Source organism: Vicia villosa, unplaced genomic scaffold, assembly GCF_029867415.1.
Source record: "Vicia villosa cultivar HV-30 ecotype Madison, WI unplaced genomic scaffold, Vvil1.0 ctg.000318F_1_1_3, whole genome shotgun sequence".
NCBI lineage: Eukaryota > Viridiplantae > Streptophyta > Magnoliopsida > Fabales > Fabaceae > Vicia > Vicia villosa.
Window position 1 is genome coordinate 38,764 of NW_026705141.1, and position 22,013 is coordinate 60,776.

At 32.9% G+C, this 22,013-nt stretch overlaps 1 protein-coding gene across 1 annotated transcript; it reads left to right on the forward strand.

Moving 5' to 3' along the window:
* The first annotated feature begins 12,994 nt into the window (after positions 1 to 12,994).
* LOC131626704 (protein CHAPERONE-LIKE PROTEIN OF POR1, chloroplastic-like) lies at positions 12,995 to 15,559 on the forward strand. The gene is made up of 3 exons (XM_058897541.1): positions 12,995 to 13,462; positions 14,579 to 14,936; positions 15,055 to 15,559. The coding sequence occupies exons 1-3, from the start codon at positions 13,124 to 13,126 to the stop codon at positions 15,228 to 15,230; spliced, it is 873 nt and encodes a 290-aa protein (XP_058753524.1). The 5' UTR covers positions 12,995 to 13,123; the 3' UTR covers positions 15,231 to 15,559.
* The last annotated feature ends 6,454 nt before the right edge of the window (positions 15,560 to 22,013 follow it).

Consider the following 22,013-nt stretch of genomic DNA (forward strand, 5'->3'; position numbering starts at 1 on the left):
ACATAAGTAATAAAAATAGGGTTTAGGTTTACCAATATTCGTAGCTTTGGCCAGCTGACAAACCTTTGGCTTTGACTGATGAAGGTTGATGGGCAGAGGTTTGCCTTGAAGCATGAAGCATTGACCCTGACCATTAAGGAGTTGGCAAAAGAAAAAGGAAGCAATGAGTGTATGACAAAATAATATTGTATTGAATATAAAAGAAATAATAAAGTTAATCAGGACTTAGCTTTAGGGAAGGCGTGACGCGTAGTCGGAAGGTATCTGAAGATTAACCCTGAGAAAGACATGGGAACATATTTTAGTGTATGAATGTTCTACAAACCCTAAAAAGTTTACAAACCCTAAAGGGTTTTTTTTAAGAAAACCTATCGTGACCTACAAGGTTGGTAAGGCTAAAAATGCATTTAGTGAATAACACCTACCATAGCAGTGATTAGTGACCATGATGAAATCAGGGTTTAAAACATAGGCTAAATTTAATTACCCTAAAATAATTATCCTAAATTAGTCTTAATTATTTTTTCTAATTTATTAATTAAAACTAAAAAATAAAATTAATAACTAAATTAAATTAATTACAAAAAACTTGTTATTTTTTAGAAGGATTTTGATTAAAAAAAAAAAGAACTTCTTTGAAAGAGTTTTTATTTTAATTATAACAATTAAAAGAATAAAAATAAATAAAAGGAAAAGCGGAGAAACTTAGCTTCGATCCGATGTGGTTTGGTTCTTGCAAGTGCATGGTGGATCTGTATGTGCTGGCCTTTGGATCTGTATTGGTGGGGATCTTCTGGAGAAGGACGAAGGTGTATCGTGTACCTATGTGCATGAGGTACACCGGATCTACGAATGCTGCGTAACACGCAATTAAAAAACAATACTTGCGCTAGGCAAGTTTCGAACTCACGCCCCTTATGTTAAGAGTATCTTCTCTTTACCAACCGCGCCAGGTTCGCATGCTGTTAACAATACACATCCACATCATAATATATGTAACTATCGTGAATTAAAATTTTAAAACGGAACCTGCGCGCCCAGCTTCGTCTTCTTCAGGAAGACTGAATTTTTGCCCACGATACAGCCGCGTTTTTGCTACGAACGATTTCGTGGCCGATTCCTGCGTTTTTAAAAAAAGCTCCACAAACCAAATCGCAAATAACATCAACTAATAAATCCATCATGAATTCAACAGTCACATTAATTTTCACCAATTTAGCCTGCAACTCATAGCCCCAAATCAGAGCTTCTATGACCTAACAATGGCGAATCAAGGCTCCTGCACTTAAACTCAAATCAAACCATTCAAATGCGTTCTACACATCGTTACTAACACGAAATAGCAGTCAAAACATATTTATAATGAGTGAGTGAATGAAACCGAATTTAAAGAAGGTGAGACGCAAACCTTGAGTATAGAGTGTGATTCTTGATGTTCTACGACTTGGGAACGATTGGGGCTTCATCGGGATACTGCCAGGATCTTGGTTTGATCTTTAAAATTCATTGAGTCGACCTCCAATCCTTAAAACCATTATCTGCTTTTTCTCCAATTTTGCGGTTTATATCAATATTTTTGGGAGGCTGCAATCCTTGTCATGCTTTGGTCACGAATCATTTATATATATAACACCAATTAGGTCAGGCAATTTAGATTCAAATCTCTTCAAATCACAAGATTGGTGTTTGATTTTGGAAAGATCTTGAAAGATATCACAAGTTTCTATTTTGGTGTTCAATAAAGCCAATCAAGCTACCAACCAAATCCCCACACGTTTTTGGTCTCTAAAAAGAATTTAAATGAATTTTATATTTTCATCCCATTATTTTTATGATTTATTTAATATTTTTAAATGAATGAAACTCAAATAAATATTAATAAATTCATAAAAATAAAAGGTGGGCTTAGAGATTTCTCTTAAAGTCATGGGCTTGCCTAGAATCCAAATGATAGGCCCAACAGTCACATCTTTTCAAATTACTCAAATTTACTTCTATGTTTCCACTTGATTGACTTTGACTAAATTTCTCGATCTTTAATAGAAGTATAATCTTAATTAACTCTTTGATTATTTTCACCAATTATTTATTTTTTAATTGAATTTTTATGAATGAAAATCCAATATAAAAATGATAATGTAGTAAAAATAAAGAAAAGAATAATAGAATGAAGGCATGGGATTATGGGTTTCTAGTGCACTCATGATTATGTTTAGAGATTCAAACTTAGGTCCATTAGCGTAAAAAAACTCAAAATTGCTCAATGTATCCTTCGTAATACTCCTCAAAATTGAATTTCCTTGAGCTTTGTTTAGGAGAGTGTCTTGGAGCTTTATGTCTTGATTTGACTTTGGACAAGAGAAACAATATGGGCAAATTTTGGGGTATGACAAAGACCAAAAGTTGTTGAGAGCGGAAGTTGGCCAGTTGAGGGAGCAGATGAATTATATCATGGGAATTCTGGAAGTCTTACTGAAAGGTGGAAAAATCTCTCCACCGATCATTGCATCAGAAGTGCAAGCTCCTATAGCCCAAAGGCAGTATTATCCAGTGGTTGCTCAAGTGGAAACCCATGGCCTGTCTCCTATGGATCCTTCTCAACCCTCCTTCTCGAAAATTCCTGATCAACAATCTTTGTCTATCCCTCGACAAAGCCAAGGATATCAGTGGCAAGGCGAGAAGCTGAATAAGACATCGAGGAAACAAAAAAAGATGCCTCGTTGCTTTGATACCATTCCTATGTCTTATACCGAGTTGTATCTTGTGTTGATTCAGAACTCATTGGTAGCTCCCAGACCAACTCAGCCTGCAAAGTTTCCATTTCCCAAGGAATACGATCCAAATATCAAGTGTGATTTTCATAGTGGGATATCAGGTCACTCTATTGAAGATTGCAATGTCCCAAAGGAAATAGTTCAAGATCTGGTTGACAACAAGATACTCTCTTTCGAGGATATTGGTCCTATGCCATAATCAGTGCTGAGACACCAATAACATCCCTAAAACCAGTGGATCAAAGCAGATCATTGAGCCATTTTTTATCATTTGCATTTGAGTTTTTTCTCTTGTTAAGTGTTTATTTGCTTATAAAAATGTTGTTAAACTTAATGGTAATATTAATGAAATGAATGCAAGTTTTGAATTATTTTTTCTTTCTTCTTTACAAAAAAAAAAACAACAAAAAATGTTTTTGTTTCTCCCATTTCCTTTTTTTATCGTATTTTTGTTAAGGCAAGTATTGGAGGGAGAATGATGAAAAACGAATACCCAATTTGCATCAGTGTGCTTTCAAATAAAACTTTGTTGATGATGTACAGGCATTCTTTCAAATCCTCAAACACTGGAGATATAAGGATGATAATCCCTCATTAACCCCTTTGAGCCTTAGAAGTAGGTGTTTTCTTTTCGCACGAAATTGAAACCCTTAATCAAAACCTGGGGCAGAGTAGTTATTCAGTTGAAGCGATTAATTCATAAGATTTCCAAGAAAATCATTTTGTGGGAACCATTCTCGACTCGAGATTCAACTGTATCCTCTCTTCGCACACAATGTCGAAGAGGTAATGAATATTAAAAACTCATGGTTGTCTTTCTTGAACCATCAGTGGGGCAGTCATACTCCTCTCTAATCATTAAACAATTGTCACACAAGTTGTTTAAAAAAGAACAAAATCCCGCTAGTCAAAACCTAAAAAGGAGACTTAGGCAAAAATTAGGGATACAAAAATTAAGAAAGAGATCAAAAGATCATTGTCAAAAGAAAAGCAAGAACAAACTTGTGTGACTTCCAAAGAAGAATAGGTGACTGCCACCTTAGAATCCATTGGTTCTCGAGCACCATTTGTAATCCTTATTGGAAATTGAATACTAAAAAAGTCAACTGAACTTAGGACTGAAGAACATCATGAAGAATGGGTGGGTTAAAATCAAAATTTGAGCCTATATCCTTTGTTTCATAAACCGTGAACCAGACCACATTACAACCCCGAAAAGACCTAATTGAAGCAAAGTTTCTTTTGAAAGCATACTACTGCATGGTTGTGTTAACTTGACTCCTAATGTATTTGCTAATCATTTGTGTTGACATCATGCTGTCACGTTATCTTTCACAAATTGAATTTCAAAAAGATTTCCTCATAAGGATTCACCTTTTGTTATACCTTTATCATCCAATAAATGATTTGTTTTCGAAATTTCCATATACTTTGCATTAAAATTACCATTTTGAATAAACTGTTTTATTTGCAAGTCAACACTTAGCATTAAAGGAATTGCAGATGTGTGAAATTAGGTATTTGCAAGTGATTCAATCAGGGGCACATTCTTCCCAAGCATAGTCAACTTGGGGCAAGTTATTTCAAGATCCAGTTGATCTGGGGCAGTTACCTCGAGACAAAGTCTCTCAAAGGCTCACACTGGGGCATGTTACATTACTGAAATATTAAAGTCAGTCACTTAAAGGGCTCATCATTCAGGGGCAATCTTCTTCCAAGTGCCAAGCATAGGGGCATAAGATCTCAGATCCTCATTCACAACAGTGCATAAGATTCTTCAGTGATTTGAGAATCATGATTTGATTGGTTGGTGGTGGTTCTCCTCTGGCCGATTTATTTGTTTCAGTATTGAGAGTGTTTGAAACCTTACGAAAATTTTGGGGGTTTTCCAGTTGATCTTTAATTTCTCCAATAGAGTAAGCAGATTATGTTTTCTCCTAAGTGGTGATCCTGATTCCCCAAGCAATTCTAAAGCTTCTCCAACAATTGATGTTTGTAGTTTCGCTTTGGGTTATCCCAGTAAGCGTGGTTCCGCCGCTAGTAAGATTCTTTGACAAGTGTGGTTTCCCTCTAGGGTTTATTTCCCTAATGGATGTTATTCCCAACAAATTTTTCTCATCTCCAGCATAAATTTATTTCTTCTAGAAGATGTTATAAAAGACAGGCTCTATGTAGAAGTCTCCATCCAATTGAGATTAGTTGAGTATCCCATTGTACTATAATGTTTTGAAGATCTCTAGTTTATCTGTTGTGTTCGTTTTGTCAGCATATGCATGGCATTCATACATTCATACTTACACCATTCATGCACATCTGCATTTTCTAATGATCCTAAATCCATTTTGGTTGTGTTTATCTACAAGTAGTGTATACCCTCTCTCCAATAGAGTGTCATCTATAAGCAGAAAAGTATGTATCCTTTCTAAATTCCCCACCGAGTTTATCTCTCGTGGGAGTGTTTTGCTTTAGCTTTCCTTTCCATTTTGGATAGGATAAATCCTTAGATGACCTTATTCCTCATGAGGAAGAGTCTTGGTTGACCGTTTCTCTCCAGCTCATTCCTGTATTGATTTTTGTCTCTAATCATTTGGACCTCTCAAATCAATGAAATTTGGATCAAAAGTGTATTTATTTTACACCTTTGATGAAAAGATCCCTGCATCTTCAAGTAAAAAGTCGATGTCCAGATGAAGATTCCTGTACCTTCAGTGAAAGTTGGTATCCAGATGACAAGATCCCTGCATCTTCAGTAAAAGGTCGATGTCCAGATGAAGATTCATGTACCTTCAGTGAAAGTTGGTATCCAGATGACAAGATTCCTGCATCTTCAAGTAAAAAGTCGATGTCCAGATGAAGATTCTTGTACCTTCAGTAAAAGTTGGTATCCAGATGAAAAGATCCCTGCATCGTCAAGTAAAAAGTCGATGTCCAGATGAAGATTCCTGTACCTTCAGTAAAAGTTGGTATCCAGATGACCAGATCCCTGCATCTTCAAGTAAAAAGTCGATGTCCAGATGAAGATTCCTGTACCTTCAGTAAAAGTTGGTATCCAGATGACCAGATCCCTGCATCGTCAAGTAAAAAGTCGATGTCCAGATGAAGATTCCTGTACCTTCAGTAAAAGTTGGTATCCAGATGAAAAGATCCCTGCATCGTCAAGTAAAAAGTCGATGTCCAGATGAAGATTCCTGTACCTTCAGTAAAAGTTGGTATCCAGATGACCAGATCCCTGCATCTTCAAGTAAAAAGTTGATGTCCAGATGAAGATTCCTGTACCTTCAGTAAAAGTTGGTATCCAGATGACCAGATCCCTGCATCGTCAAGTAAAAAGTCGATGTCCAGATGAAAATTCCTGTACCTTCAGTGAAAGTTGGTATCCAGATGACAAGATCCCTGCATCTTCAAGTAAAAGGTCGATGTCTAGATGAAGATTCCTGTACCTTCAGTAAAAGTTGGTATCCAGATGACAAGATTCCTGCATCTTCAAGTAAAAAGTCGATGTCCAGATGAAGATTCCTGTACCTTCAATGAAAGTTGGTATCCAGATGACAAGATCCCTGCATCTTCAAGTAAAAAGTCGATGTCCAGATGAAGATTCCTGTACCTTCAGTAAAAGTTGGTATCCAGATGACAAGATCCCTGCATCTTCAAGTAAAAAGTCGATGTCCAGATGAAGATTCCTGTACCTTCAGTAAAAGTTGGTATCCAGATGACCAGATCCCTGCATCTTCAAGTAAAAAGTCGATGTCCAGATGAAGATTCTTGTACCTTCAGTAAAAGTTGGTATCCATATGACCAGATCCCTGCATCGTCAAGTAAAAAGTCGATGTCCAGATGAAAATTCATGTACCTTCCGTGAAAGTTGGTATCTAGATGACCAGATCCCTGCATCGTCAAGTAAAAAGTCGATGTCCAGATGAAAATTCCTGTACCTTCAGTAAAAGTTGGTATCCAGATGACCAGATCCCTGCATCTTCAAGTAAAAAGTTGATGTCCAGATGAAGATTCCTGTACCTTCAGTAAAAGTTGGTATCCAGATGACCAGATCCCTGCATCGTCAAGTAAAAAGTCGATGTCCAGATGAAAATTCCTGTACCTTCAGTGAAAGTTGGTATCCAGATGACAAGATCCCTGCATCTTCAAGTAAAAGGTCGATGTCTAGATGAAGATTCCTGTACCTTCAGTAAAAGTTGGTATCCAGATGACAAGATTCCTGCATCTTCAAGTAAAAAGTCGATGTCCAGATGAAGATTCCTGTACCTTCAATGAAAGTTGGTATCCAGATGACAAGATCCCTGCATCTTCAAGTAAAAAGTCGATGTCCAGATGAAGATTCCTGTACCTTCAGTAAAAGTTGGTATCCAGATGACAAGATCCCTGCATCTTCAAGTAAAAAGTCGATGTCCAGATGAAGATTCCTGTACCTTCAGTAAAAGTTGGTATCCAGATGACCAGATCCCTGCATCTTCAAGTAAAAAGTCGATGTCCAGATGAAGATTCTTGTACCTTCAGTAAAAGTTGGTATCCATATGACCAGATCCCTGCATCGTCAAGTAAAAAGTCGATGTCCAGATGAAAATTCATGTACCTTCCGTGAAAGTTGGTATCTAGATGACCAGATCCCTGCATCGTCAAGTAAAAAGTCGATGTCCAGATGAAAATTCCTGTACCTTCAGTAAAAGTTGGTATCCAGATGACCAGATCCCTGCATCTTCAACTAAAAAGTCGATGTCCAAATGAAGATTCATGTACCTTCAGTAAACGTCGGTGACTCTTTTGTAAAAGTTGGTAGTTCACCTTCAGTAAACGTCGGTGATTCTCTTGTTTCTCTACCAGTGAGGTATTTTCCCTTGTAGATTTGTAATCTCTTCTCTAGTGGAGTTGGATTCTATTTCCTAGCGGACTTGGATATCCCTTTGTTGCAATCCCTTCCCTAGTTGGGTCGCTTTGTCGATATTCCCTTGTGGAATTCATTTGTCTTTTACTTTGTTTCTTTATTGGTAGTTTGTCTCTTGTGACACCTTGTACCATTAATTTTTCTCATATACATTCATACATATCATATCATATGCATATATGCAGTTCTTAGGGCCAAAAGTTGTGTATTTTTGTATTTAAGTCCCTTCAATCACATCGAGACGAAGATTTCAATCTTCATGCCTCTAGATTGAAGACACTTAAATAGGGGCATCTGTCATACCCCAATTTTTGCCCTATGCATTTAGTTCGTATTGAGCATGTCACATTCATACTTCATATGCGTTCATCGTTCATATCACATTGTTGCATATCGACTTTTTATTAAAGTTAACTAAACACCTTGCATTTTTGTATATTTGCATATCTTTCATTCGGATTAAGTATTTATCCGAAATTGTCATTTTTTAGACGGTAAATATATCTATTTTTATTATTATCTTATTTTTTAGTTTAATTCTTATTAAAAAGTTTTAAAAAAATGATTAACTTTAGATTTTAGTTTAAACTTTGTTTATTTATTAATTTTATTTTTTATATCAATTTAGATTAATTCTTTTTCTTTTAGTCAAAATGTATTAGAATTTTGTGTGTATTTTGGGTTGGGCCCATTTCACATCAGCCCATTTGATACTTTTCTAGTCCATTACACACAAAGAAAAAATAACACAAAAAATGACAAAAAAATTTGGTCGTTCTTCAAGTGTTGTTATCCTGCTATTCCAATACAAACACAACACTCCAAAATTCTGCTCCCACTACCTGCACCAATGCTGCTCCACATATGTCCAAATCTTTCACTAAAATGTTCACACAAATCTGATGCAAAAAAGTGAAGAAATCAGTTGCTTCAAATGTCACAGTGAAACTTAATAGACAAGGTTTAATCTTGGCCATTGATGAATCTGTTTGAATAATAGTATATAAGGAGTCTCAGCATAGACACGAGAGGGGGGAGGAAACCAACGAGAAACACAAAGAACCTCTGCAGAAATCTCTCCTTCACCCCACAAACTCACAACTTTCAACCTTCAACATTCATTTTCATAGATTCATTCATCAAACTTCTTAACCTGCAAACAGTGAAATCATAAACTCAAACAGAAACGCATCAATACACTGCCATACCTCACTAACCTTCAATCATTGAAACCGATCACACTCATTGACTTTCAGTACCGCAACTTTGTCAACACCAGCAAAACAAAATCGAACATCACAACCTCAGCAACACTGCACCGAGTCGAACTTCGACAAAAAGCTCTCGGTTAAAGTTCAAAGCAGAAGAAGCATAGTAGAAAGAGAAGCTGAGCTAAACATAAAGGTTCATTGGACTTTCTTTCTCCGATAACTTTCGGATTGGTAACCTCTAACTTCAATTTAGTGTACCTCCTCTTGGACTTGTAATGTTTATAACTTGAAAAAACTTGTTTTCCATTGCCTGACTGTTTGAATTTTGAATTGAACCGTGCTTTGTTGTTGTTACTCGTATCGGATGAATTTTTGTTGTTGTTGTATTTCGGTTTGAAGCATAGAGGAACTGAGAGAGAAAAACTGAGCGAGATGGAGAGATGGAGAGCGGTTAAGATGTTGTTTATGTAGTTCATCCATGGCGAAATCGAGTGAGTTGAGAGAGAGAGAGAGCACGAGCTGAGAGAGAGGAGATTGATGTTGTTGTTTGTTCGTAAAAACACTGAAAAACAGAGAGGAAGAGAGCGTGTTTCCTTTTTCTCGGAAGAGAGAGAGAGCCGTTTTTGGCTCTTTAGGGTTTTTTAACCCGCTGAGTATTTAGGAGGATGGATCCTGGGTCAACCTGACCCGGCCCAGGTCCATCGTTTTTTTTTTTCAATATCTTGGGCCTTATTCTTATAGCCCAGTGCTCAGAATAATAATGCACCCCTATTTCATTAGTTTTTCAAGCCCATCTAATTTTGTTTCAATTATTTCCATGTTATATTCATTCTTTATATATTTTTTTTCTAGTATATTTCTAATATAGTTTAATTAGGTTTTTATTTTCTTTTTTATATATTAAAAATGCCAAAAAAAAAAGCTTTAGATCAATCTCAATTCAAACTCAATAAACCTTGGTCCAACGCCAAGTCGTCAAAATATTTTCTCGATCCAACGTCGAGCTTCTTCTTTACAAAAATTCTGTAAACCATACCGAAAGATCGAGTGACAAGAAGTGTACACCTCTTGAATACCTCGATTCTTTTGGATTAACACCTTTTTTTTAAAAAAACTTTTCTTAATCAAATCAAAACGATTAAGTGACAAGAAGTGAACACCTATTGAATACCTTGATCTTTTGAATTAAAATACATTAATCAAATCAAAGTGATCAAGTGACAAGAAGTGCACACCTCTTGAATACCTTTGATCATTTGAATCAAACTTAAAAAATATCTTTCTTAATTAAATCGAAGCGATCAAGTGACAAGAAGTGCACACCTCTTGAATACCTTTGATCCTTTGAATCAAACTTAAAAAATATCTTTCTTAATTAAATCGAAGCGATCAAGTGACAAGAAGTGCACACCTCTTGAATACCTTTGATCCTTTGAATCAAACTTAAAAAATATCTTTCTTAATTAAATCGAAGCGATCAAGTGACAAGAACTGCACACCTCTTGAATACCTTTGATCCTTTGAATCAAACTTAAAAAATATCTTTCTTAATTAAATCGAAGCGATCAAGTGACAAGAAGTGCACACCTCTTGAATACCTTTGATCCTTTGAATCAAACTTAAAAAATATCTTTCTTAATTAAATCGAAGCGATCAAGTGACAAGAAGTGCACACCTCTTGAATACCTTTGATCCTTTGAATCAAACTTAAAAAATATCTTTCTTAATTAAATCGAAGCGATCAAGTGACAAGAAGTGCACACCTCTTGAATACCTTTGATCCTTTGAATCAAACTTTAAGTATTCTTTATCAAATTGAAGTGATCGAGTGACAAGAAGTGCACACCTCTTGAATACCTTTGATCCTTTGAACGAAACACTAAACATCCTTCATAAAATTAACCAACAAACTCGTAGTTTTTGTTCGAACTACGATTGCTCTGACTTTCCCATTGCACGAGGGAATACGTAGGCACAAGATACAAATGTCTTGGCGAGCATAATAATAGAAAAAATATTTTCTTTTCCTTCACCATAATAAAAAATAAAAATCCTTTTTCTTTTCTCTTTTAATCGATTAATAAATTAAAGAACGCAAACATTACGCAAACACTCATTCATAAACTAACTAAATGGGTCCCATCGAGTACGATGGAGGTGAGGGGTGCTAATACCTTCCCCTTGCCTAACCGACTCCCGAACCCTAATTTGGTTGCAATGACCGTCTTATCCATTTCTTTTTATTCGTGGGTTTTATTCGATATTTTCCCTTTCCATTTTGGAATTAATAAAGATCGGTGGCGACTCTGTTCTTTTTCGAGTGTGTGAACACCTCGAGTATTTTTTAGCGCTACACTCAGTTACTCAACTTTTTCATGATCATTTTTTTAAAACTAATATGTCTTAGAACTCTCAAAAAAAATTATCTATAATTTTTTTTTTAACAAATTGTGATGTCCATCAACTAAGGGTCTGTTTGGTTCAAATGAGGGGGAGGGGAAGAGAGGGATTTTAATGGAGGGAGGGGAAGGGGAGGGGAGGGGAGGGATTTTTTTTAATTATATATATGTTTGGTTCAAACGAGGGGAGGGGAGGGAAGGGGAGAGATTTTGGTTAAAAATATGTTTGGTTCACGAGGGGAGGGGAGGGATTTTATTAATAATTTACTTTTCTATCCTTATAATTTTATATAAATGATATGATATTCAAAGGTGAAAATTTCATAAATATTTTTTTAAAAATAATATTTGTAATATTAAGTGATTAAAAATTCATAACTTACCACATAACGTTAAAAATTAAGTACACTTGATTCATATTATAACTTTTTACATAAATTAAACTATGTTTGATAACAATTTTTAATTACATAAAATAACTTATTACTAAAATATTGCAGTGATTATAATTTTTATTAAATAAAAATTTAATTTGAAGTTGAAGAATAATTATAATAAATTGATAAAAACAATAGAGAAAAATCACAAAAAAGAAAAGAACAATAATTTTAAAATAATAAAATATAATTGAGGATATTTTAGTAAATATATCAATTTATTAAATATTAAAAGTAACATTCCCTCTCCTCCCCTCCGATTCCCCCCAATTCGGGGGAACGCAAAAAGTGTGATTTGGAGGGATTTTGCTCCCCTCCCCTCCCCTCCTCTCTCTTCCTGAAAATTGAACCAAACACATTTTGTTATAAATAACTTTGTATCACTAATATATTTTTAATTTTAGAATATTATAGTAATTTTTAAGTTCATCTAAATTAATAGATTTCTATATACTAAATATTAGGTAAATTCTTCAAAAATCCTATACATCTCAGTTACTCAACTTTTTCATGATCATTTTTTTTAACTAATATGTCTTAGAACTCTCAAAAAAAAATTATCTATAATTTAACAAAAATCCTCTACATATTATTATTTTTTCGTTCTTTCTCTCTCTCTCTTCTTCACCCTCCTACTTGAACTGCATTTCTCTCTCACGCTCCTAAGTGAATTGCACTTCTCTTATATTTGCATCATACTCTTATTTGAAAAAAGTTATAGTAATTTTTTTTAATTCATCAATAATCAATAAAACCTTTGCAAAACTGCATCTTGCATCTAGGTCAAAAACCTAATCTTCTTACTGCTATCTTGTTTCTCTTCCTATCAAAAACTTATTCTTTTTCACGGTTTATCTTACCTTAGATTTTATAAAAGGTAATCTCTTAAAAAATATCTTTCATTATATAAATATCCATAAAATACATCATAATCTAACGGTGTATTTTAAAAATACGATTTCATTATATATATATATATATATATATATATATATATATATATATATATATATATATATATATATATATATATATATATATATATATATATATATATATATATATATATATATTGTAAAATAAATAAATTGATAGTAATGTACTAGTAATATTAAACTCTTGAAAATAATTGTTGGTAAAGATAATCATTAAAAAAGAAGCGACTTATTTCAAAATCGACGTGTAACAGTCGTACTAGCGTAGAAGAAACAGTGATCAATTTGCGTACGACTCATTCTATAGTAAATAAATAAGTAATAAATCTAAGAACGATTTTCATTTTTAGCATCAACGGTTGTAAAAGAACTAACTGTACCCATAGCCTGTAGCTTTTTAGTTCGTTCCTTTATTTTTTCTTCTTTTCTGTTAAGAAACACTCCAAGCCTCACATTTCCTCAACACACCAATGTCTGCCACAACATCCCCTATCCCCCTCCGGTCCGACCGCATCACTTCCGGTTCACCTTTCTCCAGACCACCACCGGTTCGCCCACTCCTCAACCCGATCTCAACCAAACCGTGGGGCACCGCGCCGCTTCAGAGAAGGTGGAGACACGCGTCAACGAGGAGCGTCGGACCGGTTCACGCAGGCTCCCGAGCTGATGACTCGGCGCCGTTCGAGATGTCGGTGGAGAACGCGCTGAAGCTGTTAGGTGTATCGGAAGGTGCTTCGTTTGATGATATACTGCGCGCTAAAAATTCTATTGTTGCGTCTTGTAAAGATGACCAAGAAGCCATTTCACAGGTCGCACTTTTCCCTCAATTTCAATGCATGTTTGTCAATTATTGATTTTACACACTAATCTTGTTTATCACTAATCTAATAGAAAAGTAAATAGATTTGTGTTTTGATAAATTGTTGCAAAAGTAAGTTGAATAGTAAATTTCATTGTAAAAATCACGTTAACACTAAAGGATTACTAATCTTAGCTTCAAGGAGAATCAATTCTATTTCAAAGCACGTTAGTGTGTGTTTGGTTCTGCGGTAAACAAAATTGATTTTGACTGAATTGATTTTATAAAGTTGATTCTAGTTAAAAGTGAGTTAAAAATAACGTGATTTATGTTTGGGTACACTCATGCAAAATCGAGTTGAATTAGAAACTTTTAGTATAATAATCACGTTAAAACTCAAAAACTACAAATCTTACCTTCAAGTAGAATCATTTATGGAGGCAAAATCAATTATGCTTTTAGAATACCAAAATGTCAAAATCAATTTTATACCACTAGAATCACTTTTGGCTCTCGCAAAAGTAGAACCGAGCATACACTTAATCTTCAAGTCGACGCGACCGGACTGAAATCCTATTCATGAGAAGAATAATTGGTCATTTGAAGACTTATGGATGTAAGTAAAACAGCTATTAGTGGTGGTAACAAAATTTAACTACGTATTTGTTATAAAAAAATCAACTGATGCATGCTTGTGTTCTTTTGCTTATTTCACCAAAATCATTTACATATCCCTTACACTCTTAGTGTATGTTTGGATCAGCGTTTCAATTGCCATTACCACGTCCCAGTGTACTTTTTAACATGATTTCATGAAGCTCAAAGTCTTAGCTTTTGTGTTAATGTGGTTTTTTTTAATGTGATTTGGTTGAATTTGACTCATTACCAAACACATACTTAATACCTTCAAATTTTCGGTCTATAAGAGAAGTTATTAAGAAAGGTCTTGTGATTAATCATTTGGATAGAAACATAAATCTGAATAGAACAATATGGCGGAAGTTGATCCATGTAGCCAACTCTACTTAGTGGGATAAGGATTGATTGTTGTTGTTTAGTCAAGTATTTTTAATATTCTACGTATTAAGTCCGTTTGCTTATTGATGGAATTGGTGTGTTTCATTAGGTCGAGGCTGCATATGACATGTTACTTATGCAGAGCCTAACTCAGCGGCGAGCAGGAAAAGTAGTGAACAGCAGTGTTCGCTATGCTGATGTTAAGCGTGTTCAGTCTCAAGTTGTAGGATCGATGCCTCAATGGATGCAATCCACCATGAAGAAACCACCCGTTTCAATTGACTCACCTTCCACCAGTGATTTTGGTTTACAAGCTGGAGTATATGGTGCACTGATGGGTTTAACCTATCTTAGTGGTTCTTCTATTCCCCCTGCAGGTTACGCCGGGGCCGATGTTCCGGGACTTATCTTGGCTGGTAGTTTTGGAGCTTCCTTGTACTTCATGACCAAAAAGAATGTTAAGTTAGGTAAGAAGCTTTGTCATGCATATTGATTTTGTGCGCGTAATATCAGTTCTTCACAATTTATTGAAATTTTTGTTTCATGAGTGGTGATATTCATATCAGTTCTTCTACATTTTTGCAGGGAAGGCTACTGTTATAACCATAGGAGGGCTCGTAGCTGGCGCCGTAGTAGGGTCGGTTGTAGAGAACTGGTTGCAGGTCGATATTGTCCCATTTCTGGGCATACACTCCCCTGCTGCGGTTGTTAGCGAAGTCATAATTTTATCCCAATTCTTGGTTTCTCTGTACCTAAGGTAGACCGAAAAACACGGCGATGTTTATATTAAAATTTGTAATTATTCATTTGCATGATCATGTCAAAGGGTTTACAGGGAATGCTACTGTTATATAACCATGTAGCTGACCCATGTCAGCTGTACATAACCGGTTGCAGTAGAAATCGTCCCATTTCTGGCATACGCTTACCTGCTGCTCTTAGTGAAATCAAAGTTATGTTTCCATTCTTGGTTTCTTTGGTTTCTCTGTACTTAAGATAGACAGGAAAACATGGCAATCTTGTATCAGAAGCTGAAACTTGTAATTTTTCATTTACATGAAGCATGGTCATACATCAAGCATTTTTAGAATGTATAATGATTGCATATTGTACAAGAATGAAATGTAATTGTTTATCTAGCAAATTAGAAAGAAGTGAAGATGCATATTTTCAGTTCAGGGCATAAAAAACTAAAATTTATATTAAATTTGAACCGTCTGATCTTGACCGAATGCATACAAATACCGAATGTGTAAATGCGACAAATGTTTGACAGAGAGAATCCAATTTTTTATGATAGGCTTAAAATATTTTAAGCCTAAAATATTTTGGTGTAAAAAACATCCAGAATCAATTCTGGAGGCAGAAGCTACAAATTCTAGCTTCAAGTAGAATCAATTCTGGAGACAGAATCAATTTTACTTTTGCCTAAACAAACATCTTTAAATCATTCAAAATCAATTCTACATCTATAGAAGTGCTTTTGACCATTCTAAAAGCCAAACCAAACATACACTTAAAATATTTTAAGCCTAAAATATTTTGGTGTTTTGTCCTAAAGCTTCGTGTGATTATGCATCTGTCTTTTCTTATTGATGTCATTAGCACTTGGATTATCTACTTGTACGTATTTGCTGGAAAAAGTAAAGACTGCTGCACCTTCAGCCTTTTCAGCATGCGACACAGTTTGTGTTTAGTTGAATTGAAAGTTTCTTTTTCTTTTGACAAAGGTTGGAAAGTATTTAAATATAAAGAATCTCAAAAGAAGTTGGTCACCGTTTTTGGAAACTTGAAATTTATTAATTTAGTCTATCAAATTTACAAAATACTAACAATTTTGTGCATGTACCATAAAATACTATCTTCATCAAAGTAATGAAAGAGTTGTATATCTTTTAAAATACTCTTTTTTGCGTCAAAGCAAATACAGAGAAACTTAAAAATTGTGATGTTAAATTTTTAAAAAGGCTAAATAGGCTCATATGCTTTTATGGTAAAGGAAGGTTAAGGATATGTTGACTCAATAAAATTTACAGAAGATTCGCGTGAGACGAAACCAAACAACATGGAGGATACCAATTAGGCATAGATGATTGAAAAAGTTGTATAATTGATTCACATGTGCGTTTCAGACAAGGTGGTGTATCATATCCTGGATCTGACGACTCCGAATGAGGTTTGAGGCAAATTGAAGAGTTAGTTTATGTCAAAGACATTGCTAAACAAATTGTTCGCGAAGCAGCGACTATACAGTCTAAAGATGTAAGAAAGATCTGATTTGCAATATATTAATATCTTCGACAACATAATTATTGACCTAGCGAGTCTGGGAGTGACGATTGATAACGAATATAAGACAATTATTTTACTTTGCTCGTTACCAAATTCTTATGACCACTTGGTGACTACTCTTATCTACCAAAAACACACTATCAGTATTTTTTTCTTTCACATAATACAAAGAGAAAGAATTATGGTTCTCTCTTTAGTCTCACACCTTTCATATTATTTCGGTCATTGTTTTTCGCCTCCCACACAACCACAACCTTTCGTTTCTAACAAGATCATTCTTGATGGCATCAACAATGGTGATGACAATTGATTCAACTCGATAAGACGGCGTACAACATACCAGAGATGGAGACAAATATAAGATTCATTTTTATTATAAACTTAACATCAACAATGACATCACTAAAGAAGACCAATTTCTGTTGTTTTGTAGAAGCGTTTGTAACTGATTCTGAAAGTGACTTTGATAGTGATAACTTTGAGTCAGAAAGTGAAAGTGATGAAGATGATAATGACAAATACAAACCAAGAAAAGATTGTTGGAAAGTTGGTTGAGTAAAATGGGGAAGATAGAGAAAATGTTTAATTTGAATCTACTTAGTATACATCATATTTTGAGCATACGAGGGAAGTTCAAAGTTTGAATTTTTTGTTTTAAACTCTAATGTTGTTTTTGGTGAAGTTAAGTTAAGCTAAAAGTAGGGATGTGATTTATAAGATTGAAAGATTTTAAGAATATCGTGAAACATTGATCTTTGAAAGGAAATTAAGTGGAAAAAGAATGATAAAGTAATGGATATGGATATATTTTGTGTTGAGGAATGCCCATGGGTTGTCTTCTGCTCATGGAATAGCAACAGTTGCACTTGTTAGACTAAAACACTCGTCTAGAACATACATGTTGTGGAGTGTTTAGGAACAGGTCAACTAGTAGAGATTGGGTTACAAATAAATTGAAGCAAAGGTTAATGATACCATTCGACCTTAGAATGAGTCAAGCATACAAGATAATAAAGGAGAGGCATTTTGTCCATATCAATAAAAAGAAATTATTCAGGACACTGAAAAAAAACAACATTGGTAATAGAAGGTTATGAGAAGGAATAATATGGACAAACTTGAGATTACTTGACTGAGTTAATGAGAAGAAACCTCGGATCAACGACAAAGATGGAAGTGTTGTCCAAATTGGAATCCCCTCAGTTATTTCAAAGATTATAGGTTCTTTGAATGCTTGCAAGAATGACTTTAAAGCCGATGTATGCCATTAATATGTCTTGATGAGTGAAAGGATATTATGGGGTAACTCCTATCAGTTGTTGCTCAAGATGAAAATAATCAGTTTTATGTTATTGCATATGTTGTGGTTGATGTTGAGATAAATGATAATTATGAATGATTTCTAACATTACTTGAAAGTCACAAAGGAGACCGTGTGAGATATGGCTAGAACTTCATGTCTTATCAAGTGATAAGGACTTATTTGACTCACTCCCACATGAGCTTTGAAGACATAACACATGCCTTGGAGTGAACTTAGTGTTACAGACACACACTTATCAAATGTGGCAATTGATAGTCATACCTTGTATTCATGTTATTGCAACACACACTTATCAAATGTGGCAATTGATAGGCATACCTTGTATTCATGTCATTGCAGCTATAACACATAATGTTAAAAAGCTTTAATTTCTACTTATGATCACTACTTTCAACCAGTCAACAACCAAGAGTTTAGGTCATTTACAAAGTATCCTAAGTGAAAAACAACCAAGCTGAAAAGACCTATTGACAAACCAAAAAAGCATAGAAGGAAAGATCCAATTCACAAGATATGCATGAGAGCGGACACCGCAAGGCTAAAAGAAATTATGAAGTGATTTTCTCAAAATGTGGTGAAACAGATCATTATGAAAAAACATGGGTATGTGAAAAAAGAAAAAAAAGAAAGCAAAGAAGAAAATAGCCATTATGTAGAGTTTATTACAATCTTAGCCTCAATCATAGAATTTGTCACAGGTAATAATTTGTCGCTTCTACTTCTACATAACCTTATTTTAATATAATGCCATGTTAATCTTTATGTAGCGGGAATCACCGCAATCAGCAGCTGTATGACCTCGTCTTATAAAGCATCTTCTTGTTAGACTACTACCTCTTCATGTTAGGCCATCATCACCTTCTATCATTGCATGTTTTTCAGAACTTGAAACTTCATCAATTTGACTACTAACACCTCCATTTCGTCCTCCACGTTCATCTCAACCTCTATAAAGTGGACCTAGTAGTTTTGAATTCATGCCTACTCCTGAATTTACCCAATGACTATTTACTTGACGTTTCCTTCCATTTTAATTATCTTACCTTTTGGATTTTATGACATTATGATGTTTGATTTTCAAGGTGTAATAGTTGGTACAATGTTCTTGGAAATATTATGGCACTTTGTTTTGTTGATTTTTTTTATGATACCAAATATTTTAGATTTTGAAGTTCTAATGGTTGGTATAATGGTTTTTGAAATTTGATGGTATGATAATATTTTAAATTTTTAAATAATTTTTGGTACAATTACCTTTTGGGTTTAATGATTTCATAACGTGCATGATAATGTATGTATTTCAATAACTAGTATATAACCCGCGCGTTGCGCGGTTGACTGTAATATATTGTATATGAAAATTTAAACTTTAGATTATTGTTTTGTTTATGGAGTATTTCTTAAATGATTTTATTTGAGTAATTATATGCAGTTTTATGAATTTTAAGAATAATATAGAGGATTAATTGGTTATGTTTATAGGATTTTTTTCTAATAATTTAATTTGAATAATTATTATATATGAGTTTATTATAATATTTGAGAATATGTATTTTATGGAATTATAAAAAAGATAGATGTAATTGTAAGTAATATAGGAATTACATTAAATTTTCTCAATTAGATTGTATCTTAAAAATTTAATAATTTTAATAAATAAATAATATATAAAATAACAGTTTGATTGGTTTTCATTTAAACATTTATTATTTCTATCAATAATTAGTAAAAATTATAATTTTAAAATTTCTAATAGTGAGAAATATCAAAATTTGGTACTAAGTGCAAAGTTAAAATTTTTATTAGCAGATAACATCATTAATATATAGTAAAATGGAGTTTCAATTTTTTAAGAGTTACAATTTGGATAGATAAATATCATAAATAGTGAGAAATATATTTTATTATTTTTAATAACTCATTAATGGTTGAAATAGAATGTAAATTCATAGATTATTGCAATTAAAAAAGAAATAAAACATTATAACAATTAAAATGAAAATTAAATATTATCAATATGCACTAATTATAGTGTAAGAGTCTTGATTGATAGAAATAGTTTGTTTAAACGAATAAAATCTTTCTTTATATAAAGAGTAACAACGTCAACCATTCCATATTGATCGATAAACCATAAAAACATTTTCAAATTGAGATAATGGAAATTAAAACAAAAAAAAAACTTCCTAACAATTAAATGGAAATTAAATATTATTGATATGGTTATATTTGAAAGATATCATAAGGGGAAGAAGGAAATTAAACAAATACTAATAATATAATTAATATGATTGTATTTCGGCGAAAGCATGTGTATTATAGTTCTAGAAATTTGATGATCTAAATTATTGCGAAATTCGTATATTTCAATACTCATTGAAAGAGGAAGGAAATTAAGCCAAAAAAATTAAAAATTAATAAAAAATAAAAATTTATTAACATAAGCATATGTATTACCGCTTTTAGAATTTAAACGCTCTAGATGATTGTAAGAGACATATATTTCAATTTTCGTTATAAAATTGTTGTTTGTAGGAGCTTGACTGATTAGACTCATTAAAATTGCAAAACCTGTAAAATAATAATTAGAAATTATATTACACAATATGAATATGAGTATGAAATAAAGTTGAATATGACCAAAATAATACTTATAAAATAAATTTGAATATGATCAAAAGTAATAAAATAAAATTTATACGAAAAAATATGGACATGAAATAGATTTGAATAGATGTAAAGTAAAAAGAGTGAACCTTCCAAGAGCTTTTGGATTAGATAAAGATAGAATCATCTATTCTATTTTTTAATTGTGTAGAATAGTTCACCCATTCATCCCATGCTTGCATCAAATGTAAGGATAGTAAGAAATCAAAGGATGGTGTGAGGAAGAAATGAAAGGAGTTTATCTATTTAAGCAAGAGAGTGAGACAAATTGATCTCATTCAGAATAATAAAATAAAATAATAAAATGATAGCATGGTAAGAAATCAAAAATCACACATATCTTGATTGAATTTATAATAACAACACATCACATGCATTAAAATGTGCTTTTGAATCTTATTGATAAAGTTATTTTTCTCATTAAAAAATAAAAATATTATTATAATTCCAAAAATTTTAATTTATGTTTTATTATACTATTATTATTAGCTAGATATTATATTATCATTATTAATAGTGGTGATTTAATATTATTATATGGTTATTATAATTTGAGAAATAAATATTTTTTGTATAAAAGAAAGAGAATTAGGATATTAATATATAAGTGTTAATTGAATATATTATTATTATTATTATTTATAATTATGGTAGTCGGTTATTGTATTATATTATTATTATTATTATTACTATTATTATTATTATTATTACTATTTTATTATTATTATTAGTTAGATATTATTTTATTATTAGTAGTAGTGATGATTTAATATTATTATTATTATTATATTATTATTATTATTATTAGTATTATTATTTATTTTTAATATTATTATTAATTGTGGTATTGAATTGGAGTTGGTGTGAAGAATTAAAATAAGAATGATAAAAATTCTAAATTTTAGTATGATGCCACATAAGCAATAGGATTCTAATATGATGCCACGTAAAAATACGTAAAAATTAGGGTTAGGGTTGTGTCTAAGGTTGTCATCATGACAACCTTGAATTTATATTAAGGAGATAGATGATATTATAATGTGTTTATAAACACAAGGACTAACCTAATCTAATTGAATTTTGTAAAGAATTAAATATAATTTTTTTTATAAATAAATTTGAACTTTACAGTTTTTGTTTTTGTGATGGACCAAAACTTTTATGAGGAACAATGAATTTTCAATTTATATTTGTATCAGTTTGCAACGCCGCATCTCAACATTGAACATATTCATTTTCAATCATCGGATTAATCTAAAGG